Below are 12,885 nucleotides of genomic sequence, written 5' to 3'. Positions count from 1 at the left end.
AATTCATTTAAAAACACCTAAAATTTGAAGTAATGTTTTATCTTTATCATGAAATTAGTATTGAAAGCATTTGAAAATAATAGGAGTTAAATTACTGTTATTATGATTTTTATATGACTAATAGAAACATACATAGAAAATAGATAAAATTATCCGTTTGAATATGTTTCGTTATTTTTCCCATTGTAAGCAGAGATAGTATTAATTTTATATTATTAGGTAAAAGTATAGATGTGGGTGATGTTTTATGTTGACAAGTAAGTAATATAAAATGGAATTAAATTCTAGAAGACGGCTGCTAATAAATGAGTTCATGCCTTATGCATGTAAAATGGTCAAAAATCCTTGTTCTTGAAGACATCATATTAAGGTCAGGTGTAAAACTTGTTTTCAAAACTAAACTCCTCGTAGAAGCCTCCAGACCTCTTACAATTCAACCTTTTTTCCCTTATAAAAAAAAGCCACAATATTCTCATTCCCCATCTCAAAGATGGGTACTTTGGTTGGTCATGTTGCACCAGGCTTTGCTTTCTTCTTACTTGGTTTTTGGCATCTGTTTAACCACACCAAACTCCATTCTCAGCTACCCAGTTCTTACACTTCATCCCCATGGTTTCCTACCTCAAAATTAAGATACATAGAGCTCATCCTTATCATGATAGGAAGCTCCATTTCAGTATCCATGGAGCTATTTATAGGTCCACGAGGACACCAACCCTTTGACTCAGATGGAAGTATCCCACCAAACCATCTTCACAACTTTGAACATTCATCAATTTCAATGACTTTCTTCCTATATGCAGCTTTTGCAATCGTACTTGATCAAATTAGACCAAAACCCCATAATCAACTTACTCAATTACTAGGAGCAATAGCCTTTGCTCAACAACTCTTTCTCTTCCATCTTCATTCAGCTGATCACATGGGTGTTGAAGGCCAATATCACTTGCTTCTTCAAATAGCCATTCTTGTTTCTTTATCTACTACTATTTTGGGAATTGGGTACCCAAAAAGTTTCATTATCAGCTTTGTTAGGTCATCAAGTATTATGTTCCAAGGTATTTGGCTTATAACTATGGGATATTTTCTTTGGACACCATCTTTAGTACCTAAAGGTTGCTTTATTCACTTAGAAGAAGGGCATCAGGTGGTTAGATGTTCAGGGGAAGAGGATTTGCACAGGGCTAAATCATTAGTTAATATTCAGTTCAGTTGGTTTTTGATTGGTTTCACCATTTTTCTTATGAGCTTCTATTTGGTTATTACCAAATTATATGGCCATGACTATTTTCCTTTGACTAAATTGGATGATCAGGATCAACCAGATGATGTTGAATCACAAAAGTTTGAAAACTCCAGCAGCTTTATCCATATAGGAAAAAGCTTTTCCCCAATGGATATTGAGAGGTAAACTAAAGGAATTAAGGACAAGATCACTCAAAAATTTCCAAGTGTGTATAGATTAATAAATTAAGTTGGTGGAATCCTATTTTTTATTTTTTTTTTGGTTTAATTAAGCATTCAATAATGTTTGCTCAATGAACAATTATGGGATGACAGGAAATTTTTTTTGTGAATTATTAGAGAAAAAGTATCACGGAAGTATTATTTGGATGTGAATTGATGGGTTTTAGCCTATATATATATATAGGGAAGTTTTTTTTTTTCTTTTTCATTTCATCATTTCATTTGTATAATTAAAGTTTTTAGTGTGGATTTATTTTATTTATATGTAGAAAAAATATGTTTGTCAAAGCATATTAAATAGTGTGAAGAAATCTTTGTGACGCCATCCCCCCTTATAACTTCTCAATTTATTTATACTAGTCGAAAACCCGTGCGATGCACGGGATATGAAACTTTTATATAATTTAGATTAATAAATAAATTGACATATTTACTTTTAAATAATTTTATATCATGCTATGAAAAAAATTTATATTATGTATATTTGAAATTAATATATATTTTTTAATGATAATTCAAATTAAATTAATTTTAAAAATAATTGACTACTTTTTTTATAGAATTTTAACTAAAGATGAATGATTTATTTATTTTTACAAAATTCAATGATTTGTACTTTTTAGGAATTTTAATACATTTTCATATTCCAAATATTCTGTGAAACAATAATAATAAAATAGCAGATTAATTAAGAAATATATTAGAATATAATAAAAACCAAAAATTTAATTCAACTATAATTAAAATTAAATATTATATTTACGATACAAAAGAATTACAATATAGGTTAAACAAAAATTGAATTAAACTACAATTAAAATTAAATATTATATCTACGATACAAAAGAATTACAATCTATGTTAAAATGGAAGCAACATCAATATATTATTCTATAAACTATTACAATCAATACTTTTCTAATGTTGCATATGAAGAAGCTTTATCAATTCAATATGTTACATATAAAAAAATAAAATTCGTAAGAATTAGTCACAAATTCATCTTGATGATAATTATTTTGGTTGATGGAATTTTATGATACAATAACCCAATATATCTAATTGAATCAGTTTAAGATGATGATTTCTCCTATTTTCATCTCGTAATATCTCATCAAGACATTCGATCAATTTGTTCTTCATTCTTTCACTATATAGAATATCAGCCATACTCGCAGATATCACTTATTTGACTTCATTAATATTTTCTAATAATTATATATTCTTGAATTTTGTAAGTAAGACGAGAGTGAAAATATTTTTTGCCCATTAATTAAACATTTTATTTTTTCTTAATGAAGTATTAAGTCCATAAATTAATTTTAGTTAAATAGAATTAAATCGCAATTGTAACCACTCAGTACAAAAAAAAATATTTTATAATTAATATGTGAAATTAATTATATTAATTAGAATCATTATGCTCAACATTTGAGAATTTAAAGAGATTCAAATAATAATATTTTCTTAATTAATATTTTTCAATAATTTGTTCTGTGATCATATTTCATTTTCATCTGTTAAAAACTCTTGAAATACTAACAATTTTGTACGAACCATAATATAATAATTATAAATTATATAAGCCAATGTTGCAAAAGCAATTATCTCACTATCCATAATTAATGTACATTTTTAGGATTTTGAGCATCGAAATTTATTTTTATTTACCTTGATTTTGAATTCGTATCTAGCATAATCCATTCAAGAATAAACATCTTATCAAGTGTATTAGACGCTTACAATCTCCTTGTCTAGAAAATTGGGAAAAAATAACTTCTTGATGATAATAATAATAATATAACATAATTTATATTGAAATAAACTTCATTGTAAGTATAATATTCCAATATCTCTTTAATATTTTATTTAATATGTCTCAAACTTCAATGAACAACTATCGTATGAAACTTTATATCTATTTGTACCAAAATGCATAAAAATAAAAAATACAATCCATATCAATTAGCTAAACTCAAACTAAAAAATGAGTGGATTTCAACATGTTCTGAATTAGAAAAATTAATCTAACTTCAATTAAAACTAAAAATTGAGTTCATAAAAAGCCGACAATCTAAATTTTAGTTAGAGTTAACAATCAAAACGATAACACCTAGGAAAATATACTAAAAAAGAATGCAAATATACAAAATCTTTATTTTAGTCATTTTGAAAAATAAATAAATAAAAAAGAAAACATGGATAAGGTAGCGAGAGGTATGGAATCTGGATAACGACAGAAATGGAATTTCATCTCTGAAAGATGACACTATAAACAATTGTTTAATAAAAATAAAACAGCAGCACAATTGAGAAAGCCAAAAATTGAGTTCATGTAAAGCCAAAAATCTAAATTTTAGTTAAGAGTTAGCAATCGAAACGATAACACCTAGCAACATATACTAAAAAAGAATACAAATTTACAAAATCTTTATTTTAGTGATTTTTTTAAAAAAAAAAGACAAATAAAAAAGAAAACATGGATAAGGTAGCGAGAGGTAATGGAACCTGGGTAACGACAGAAATGGAATTTTATCTTTGAAAAATGAAACTATAATAACTATTGTTTAATAAAAAGAAAACAACAACACAATTGAGAACAAAAATAACTACAACATATGAAAAAATCGAATAATTACCTTGAGAAACATAAGAATTTCTTATAATTTTTGACACTTTTGTGTTTTCCTGTTTTAGTTGTTCATGCATTTTCTATTTCTGTCAGATTTCTTCAATTGAAGCTATCGGTTTGGAAAAAAAAGACAAATAAAAAAGAAAACATGGATAAGATAGCGAGAGGTATAGAACCTGGGTAACAACAGAAATGAATCTGAAAGATGAAACTATAACAACTATTGTTTAATAAAAATAAAACAACAATATAATTGATAACAAAATAACTACAACATATGAAAAAAAATCGAATATTTACCTTCAGAAATATAATACTATCTCTCGTGACCAATGAATATAATGGTGAAATACTATCTATCATGCTTTATATAGAAGTTTATTTGTGACTTTTGGATTTCCTTTGCTTTGTGTTTTTTTATCTTCCTGTAACTCTTGCTTTCTTTTATTATTTTAATTAATAGGCTAGTAATTATTTAATATATTATAAATATAAATTTGTTATTTTTAATTAATTAAATATTTATTTTTAATTAATTAAATATTTTTAATCTGATTTTTTACTACGTTGACAACTCATCAAAAAGACCTCTAAAACACTTCTTCTCATTTTTCTCTGCTTCCGTAATTATATATAGTATAGATTCCATTATAACCAATATGGTAGTGATTATGAGGAATTATTCATTACAATTTGAAAACGCAATTATCTGTATATATAGGTTAGATTACTGTTGTTGGCACAAACAGAGAAAATGTAAATTTATCCAACACAGTAACATGGGATGAATCGTGGATAAAGTCGTTCTCTTTAAGACATTCATGGCACTTCCTCTGAATTGTGCAAGCAGTTTGAAATACCCATCGCCTCCAGGATAAAATAGCACAGTAAGAGTACGATTCTGAATTACACAGCTCAGAATCGGTTAATTCACACATAGAGGTGGCAATTTCTGACACGAAAACACGATTACAGAGCCAACCCCACTAACATGACATGATTGACACGAAAATCATTTTTCTAGCATTTGTAACATATAAAACCATATGGAACATAAATATAAGATAACACGATTTTGACACGAAACACGATAATTGCCAGGTCTATTCACACACTCATAAACAATTGCTCAGTTCTAGAAAAAACATTTGCAGAATATGGAAGCAGCTTATGGAAAAATGCAGTGTATGAAAAATGATTTACAGCTAAAAAACAGCAGTTTGAGATACTGGTCAAGTGGAGCAAAAATAGGAGCAATATCACGATAATGGTATATAGTCGAGAATAAGTCTGGTGGACCATACTAGCTAATAAAATAGATGTTGAGAAAGTTTCTCAATTTTTTATAAAAAAAATATAGTGTCCACACACCAAGCCCGCTCAGATCGATCGGTCGAATAGACAGCGATAACGACGGGCGGCAGACGCTTGTGATGGTCAAGCAACATGTAACCCCTGAGTCTCATAAAATGGTGGAGGGGTGGGAGCTAGAGCTCAGGCCTGCTTGCAATTATGAGTCTCATAAGTTGGAACCACCAATAACTGGGTAACTCCTGGACAGTTAATGTCCTCAAGGACTTGGTACGTCCCCACAAGCCGTTGCTACTTTTCCTCATGCAAAACAATGGTTAAAAAAGATAAAGTGGAAGACGTTTGTAAAAAAGCTGGAATTCACAGGTTGTTTTGTGGTGGATAGCAGGGGTCACAGGGGAGGGCTGGCCTTATTATGGTGAGACGAATATCTCATTGGATATTTCTCAGTCATCTCAAAATTTTATTGATTCAAAGATTTCTCTACAACATCTTCCCATAAAGGTTGACATGCTTCTATGGTTACCCGTAATGGAGTCGGTGATGAGAATTTTGGGACCTCCTTCGCTCTTTATATATATTGGAGGAACATGTGTGGTGTTGTGTTGGAGATTTCAACGATATGTTTGCACTGCAGAAAAGCATTGAGGTAATCGCCACCCTAATTAGTTAAAATAGGGGTTCAAAATGGCTATAGAAGACTGCAGTTTCACCAGTATAGCAATGGGTGGTCACCTTTTTACATGGGAAGTGGGTAGATGGATAACAAGGTGGAATGAGGGAAGTCTAGACCGAGTCCTAATTAATTCAAGCTGGAAAGAAATGTTCTCGAATTCAAAACTACGTAATCTGATCACAGTTAGTTATGACCATACAACAGTATTTTTTGAACTTAAAGCATAGATCTGAGCTCCGTTGGTAAAAAATGTTTCAGATTTGAGAATAGTTGGGTCTAAGATGCAAGCTATAATTCAATTGTCAGTAATATCTGGGATAGTAATTGATCCGCCCCAATATCTGTAAAGATCAGTAGTTGTGCCGAGGTTTTGCAAAAATGGAGTTCAACTTTAGAGGGTAACTTCCGTAGAGCTCTGACGGATTTACATAGTAGATTGAACACTTTCCGAGGGAAGATTGATTGACACAGTCAGGAGTAGTTCAAAAAAGCATAAGCAGATTACGTAATGACTCTTCAACAACGTGATGATTTTTGGAAACAACCTTAAAGTTGTTTTTGTTATAGGATGTAGACTCTAATTCGAAATATTTTCATATGCAAGGAAATGAAACAACTCTTTTTTAGAGCTTCGCAATAACAATGGTGAGTTATGTAGTTAGGGTAATGGTCTAGGGTCGATTTTAACACATTATTTTAAGACATTTTCTCTAGCTCCAATAGCCATGCTTCTGATATTCCGCCTCTCATACAATTATGGGTAGCAATTGTTGAAACACCTTTCCACATGATTTTGATTTGACAAAATTATTTAAGTTAATCCCATGATTAAGATAATTAAATTTAAGTGCTTTGATTTAATTGTACTAATGTGTTTGTTCAAGGTTGAGTATATTAATAAATAAGAACAGATATAAAAAGTAAGACAGAATGAAGTCAACATGAGTCACAAAAGCTAAGTAGAACACAACTCAGCATCATAGAAGAAAAGTCTTCTTAAGAACAAACGCTTGAAGACGAAGCTGACCGAAGAAGCTGAGTAGAACATAACTCAGCCTCGTCAAAGATAAAGATCGAAGGCAACGTCAATTAAGTCAAGCTGAGTGTTCATCAGGACAACACCAATGATCCGTTAACTAGAAGACAAAGCCCGACAAAGGTATGCACCAATTCAGAAGCCTCGGAATTACGCCAAGAGACCTTTTCGAGACGCATGGATCAACTGGTGCTTTACAAGAAGACAAACCTGGCACTAAAAGACGAAACCTGACGCTAGAAGATGAAACTGGCAAGCCTGGCGACTGCTAATTTCAGGCGACGGGATTGGCCTGCAAATCTGAATGCTGACCAATGAATGACGCAAGAAGACCATTTGAATTCAACGGATATATCCGAATTCAAATGATTGCAGCTTCAGATTTTACTATAAAAGGACAAGTTCATCACTTGGATCCTTTGCCGAAAAACAAGCAAGCACAGACAGAAAAAGCAAATTTTCACAAGAGTGAAAATCCAAAATAGAAGCTGTCTAAATAGAAAAAGCAAAGTTCTTACACCCAAATCCAATCTCTGTGTAAAATTCTAGAGTGAATTTGTATTCATCTAAAGTGTTCTTCATCTAGAAAGAACAAATTTGTATCAATTGTAAAGGTTGAGAGAGTGAAGCTGAGTACTCGGTTTTAGTACTCAGCGGTAGAGAAAATCTGAGTGTTCGGTTATAGCGCTCAGTAGGATTGAGTAGACGAATAAAGGACGGTACTCTTGCATACTCAATTGCTTTCTAAACGGTTTATGCTCTACCTTTAAAGAGCTCAGTAGTGGATTGAAAAAGCCCGAAAGGATTCTAGGGACTGGACGTAGGCGGTGAGGCCGAACCAGGATAAGACTACTGAGTAATCTCTAACCCTTCTCTTGATATATATATATATATATATATGTATGTGTTGCTTGCTTAAATTACTCAGCATATAATTTGTATAAGCTGACGCTGAGTAATCAAAGTGCTGAGTTGGAAGTTGACCTTAAGCGTCATTTCCCAACTCATAAGTGAAACAGTTCTAGTCAGCCTCTGGCTAAAGCTGTCTTACATCACGCTCAGTCTTGCTGACCAAAACTGAGTGAAGATATCTAAAGAATCAAATTAAGTCAGCATAATAAAGCGAAAAAGTTACATTAGTTCCTAACCCCCCCCCCCCTTGGAACTAATCCTATTACATTACACGGGACCAACAAGTGGTATCAGAGCTCAGTAGCTCACTACTCAAAGATAAAACTATCTTGAGCTGATCCCTATAAATGGCTGAGAACAGCACTCGTTTCCTTCTAGGAAATCAAACAACACAGATACTCCCTGAAGGATTATCTATTATTCGGCCTCCCTTGTTCTTCGGGTCAAATTATACATTTTGGAAGAACATGATGAAAAATTTTATTCAAGCAACAAACATGAGTGCATGGCTTGCAATAGTCCAAGGCCCATTTGTTCCTTACAAAATGGTAAACAACGAGAAAGTTGTTAAAAGTGAAACTGAGTGGTCAGAAGATGACCTTAAGAAATTACAAAATAATGCTTCGGCTATCAATATGCTTCACTGTGCTTTAGATGCTGCAGAGTACAACAAAATTTCAGGTTGTGAGTCATCACAAGAAATCTGGAAGAAGCTAGAGGTGACCTATGAAGGCACAAGCAAGGTCAAGGAGTCCAAGGTGAACCAACACATGAGACTATACGAGCTGTTCGAGATGAATAAAAATGAAGACATCTCTGAGATGAACTCAAGGTTCACCAACATCATAAATGAGCTTAAAAGACTCAGCAAGAACTTCACAGAAGAATAACAAGTGAAGAAAATCTTAAGAAGTCTCCCCAAGAGCTGGCAAGCTAAAAAGACAGTTGTGGAAGAAGCTCAGGACCTGACCACATACAAATATGATGAGCTCATAGGATCTCTGCTGACCCACGAGATCTCCATGAAGAATTTTGAAGCTAAGGAAAAGTCAGAGGACAAGAAGCAAAAATCTCTTATCATGAAAGCTGACTCAACAGAAGCTGACTCATCAGATGATGAGGAGATGTCCATGTTCACAAGAAAGATGAAGAAGTTGCTTAGAAAGAATGACAAGAACAGCAAAAGGCCATTCAGAAGGAGCGATAAATACAAAGCTGAGTCCAGCGACAGCAGACACAAGAAGGACAACTCGAAGCCTGTCACTTGCTTTGAATGCCATCAAACTGGGCACATTAAATCAAGCTATCCCACACTGAAGAAAGAAAAGAAAGGTAGCAGAAAAGCTATGGTGGCAACATGGAGCGATAGTGATAAGTTTACCTCATCAGAAGCTGATGTCACTGAGTCAGCAAACATATGTTTCATGGTTGACGAATCTGCCGACCACTGCCGATCTGAGCAAGCTGACCTCTCAGATGGATCTGACCAAGAGGAACACTCCAATGAGGTAACATCTCTTCTTATACTCAAAAATGAAATGGTTAATGCCCTGAGTGATCTCTATACACTGACCAAAAAGTGTAATAAGAAAATAAGAGCACTCAACAGGCGATGTGATGAGATTGAAGAGGTCAAACTGAGTGACCTCCGACATCTGCTTCAAGACAACACCAGGCAAGATGAAAATCTAAAAATCATGCATCGGTTTGTCTCGGAAGTCCAATCAGACTCTAAGAAGCTTAGAAAGGACATCACATCTATACATAACCAGCTGAGTACATCGGCTAAGAAAAGGTTCTATCCAAAAGCTGAGTATCAAGGTACTGGTCAGCATAGACAGTACACTCAGCAGAACAGTCAGTGTGACTGTTGTGGAAAAAGAGGACACACTATAAATGTGTGTTGGTATGCTCAGCACCATCGTGCTGACCAAAAGAGGAAATACCCTCAAAGGGTAATCTTTTGTGACTATTGTGGTAAAGATGGCCACACCATAAATGTATGCCGTCACAAAATAAAATATGATGCTTCACCTGTTTATGCTAACCAACGAGGACCCAAAAAGAATTGGGTACCTAAAGATGAATAGTTTAAATTGCAGGTGAGCCTGAGGTGCGTGGAGAAGTCAAAGCTATGGTACATTGACAGCGCATGCTCGAGGCATATGACTGGTGATGAAACTCAGTTCATCACACTTGTGCATAAACGTGGTGGAAATGTAAGCTTTGGAGACAATAAAAAGGGTAAGATAGTAGGATCAGGTACTATCGGAGGAAACCCTATTATTGAGTCAGTCTCCTTAGTCAGGGGTCTCAAATATAACCTATTGAGCGTGGCTCAGCTGTGTGACAGCGGTAGAAAGGTTGTATTTGATGCCACTGAGTGTCGGATACTCGAGGGAAAAACAAATGAATTGATTTTAACTGCCCCTCGTGTTGACAACGTTTTCATGTTGAGTTTAGAAAAGAAGTTTTCGAAAAATATATGCTTATTGTCAAAGGAAGATAATTCCTGGCTATGGCATAGGAGACTTGGTCATGTAAGCATGGACCTCCTTGCCAAATTAGCAAGAAAGCAATTAGTTGAGGGATTGTCCAAACTTAGATTTGAGAAAGATCAATTATGCAATGCTTGTCAGCAATGTAAACAAACCAAAAAGTCTTTTCAAAGTAAAAATATCGTCTCAACCAAGCGTCCATTGGAATTACTACACTTGGATCTTTTCGGACCAGTCCAGCCACTCAGCTTGGGTGGTAAGAGATTTTCCTTGTTCATTGTAGATGATTTCTCTCGGTATACTTGGGTCATCTTGTTGAGTAGCAAGGATGAAGCCTTTGAGATGTTTTCAACACTGATTAGAAAACTTGAAAATGACAAAGATTTAAAATTAGCTCACATCCGTAGTGATAATGGCGGAGAATTCAAAAACCAACAGTTTGATGAATTCTGTGAAGTCAGCGGCATTGACCATAATTTTTCTGCTCCTAGAACTCCTCAACAAAATGGGGTAGTTGAGAGGAAGAACAGAACCTTAGTCGAAATAGCTAGGACAATGCCGAGTGAGAATAGGTTTCCAAAGTATTTCTGGAGTGAAGCTGTCAACACAACGTGCTATATACTCAATAGGGCTTTAGTTAGACCTATACTTAAGAAAACCCCCTATGAAATTTGGAAAGGAAGAAAACCCAACATTGGATATTTTCGTGCCTTTGGTTGTAAATGTTTTATACTCAACACAAAAGACAATCTTGCCAAGTTTGACTCTAAAGCTGATGAAGCGATCTTTCTAGGGTACTCAACTAACAATAAAGCATATAGGGTGTTCAATAAATGAACTCGGGTTGTAGAAGAGTATGTACATGTTGAGTTCGATGAAACTGACCCTACAGGAAAATCAACTCAGTCTGCCGAAGATGACCCATGCTCAACTTCCGCTGACCAAAATGGAGCCGCTGAGTCATTACCACACGGGCTGACCAAAGGTAAAAATGAACCTGAAATTACCTTTGCTGACCAATCTAAAACTGCAGAGATTGTTGAAACACCTGCTCCTGAAAACTCAACACTGCCCAAAGAGATCAAAATTCCAAGAGGACATTCAGAGAAGTCCATTCTTGATGCTGCTGAGAACAACCTGATGACAAGAAACCAGCTCAGGAGATATCTCAGTAATGTTGTGTTCGTCTCAGTCCATGAACCAAAGAATTTCACCGAAGCTGAGCATGATGAATTCTGGATCAATGCGATGCAAGAAGTGCGTGATCAATTTAAGAGAAATGAGGTATGGGATTTAGTGCCAAAACCTAGGAATCAAAAGACCATAGGTACTAAATGGGTCTTTCGAAATAAGCTAGATGAACAAGGTAATGTAGTCAGGAACAAAGCCAGACTGGTAGCTTAGGGCTACAGTCAGCAAGAAGGCATTGACTATGGTGAGACCTTTGCACCCGTAGCTAGGTTAGTGGCTATAAGAATATTGTGTGCATATGCTAGCTTCATAAACTTTAAACTATTCCAAATGGATGTCAATAGTGAATTTCTTAATGGAGTTATAAACGAAGAGGTATATGTTAGTCAGCCTCCAGGGTTTGAAGATCCAAAATTTCCAAACCATGTTTATAAACTCAAGAAGGCCATGTACGGCCTGAAACAAGCACCACGTGCTTGGTACGAAAGGTTGACCAGTTTCCTGTTGACCAGGAACTATGTCAGAGGTAAAGCCGACACAACCTTATTCATTAAGAAAAAGGGTAAAGATACCCTGTTGGCACAAATTTACGTAGATGATATTATCTTTGGTGCTGCTAATGAATCTATGTTCAAGGAATTTAGTAAGCAGATGCAAACTAAGTTCGAGATGTCAATGATGGGCGAACTCAACTTCTTCCTTGGACTTCAAATTAAGCAAGGGAAGAATGGCATCTTCATTAGTCAGACCAAGTATGCCAAAGAAATATTAAAGAAATTTGATATGGAAGAATGTAAGCCCATATCTACCCCAATGGGTACTGACACTGTGCTTTGTGCTGATGAGAAAGGTAAGTCAGTAGACAGCAAGTTATATTGAGGTATGATTGGCTCTCTACTTTATCTAACCGCTATTAGGCCAGACATTCAGTACTCAGTATGTTATTGTGCGAGATATCAAGCTGACCCCAGAGAATCTCACTATATAGCTGTCAAAAGAATTTCTAGATATTTGCAGAGCTCAGTTAATGCAGGTTTATAGTATCCAAACACAAATGACTTCACGCTCATTGGATACACTGACGCTGACTATGGACGAGACAAGCTGGAGCGTAAAAGCATCTCAGGAGGATGTCACTTCCTTGGAAGCTGCCTAGTGTCTT

At 34.5% G+C, this 12,885-nt stretch overlaps 1 protein-coding gene across 1 annotated transcript; it reads left to right on the top strand.

Moving 5' to 3' along the window:
- Positions 1 to 388: 388 nt before the first annotated feature.
- LOC136220579 (uncharacterized) lies at positions 389 to 1,663 on the top strand. The gene has a single exon (XM_066008394.1). The coding sequence runs from the start codon at positions 491 to 493 to the stop codon at positions 1,409 to 1,411; it is 921 nt and encodes a 306-aa protein (XP_065864466.1). The 5' UTR covers positions 389 to 490; the 3' UTR covers positions 1,412 to 1,663.
- The last annotated feature ends 11,222 nt before the right edge of the window (positions 1,664 to 12,885 follow it).

This window comes from Euphorbia lathyris, chromosome 2 (genome assembly GCF_963576675.1).
Source record: "Euphorbia lathyris chromosome 2, ddEupLath1.1, whole genome shotgun sequence".
Lineage (NCBI taxonomy): Eukaryota > Viridiplantae > Streptophyta > Magnoliopsida > Malpighiales > Euphorbiaceae > Euphorbia > Euphorbia lathyris.
The sequence above is the reverse complement of the archived record's forward strand: the minus strand, read 5'-3'. Positions and strand labels throughout refer to the sequence as shown.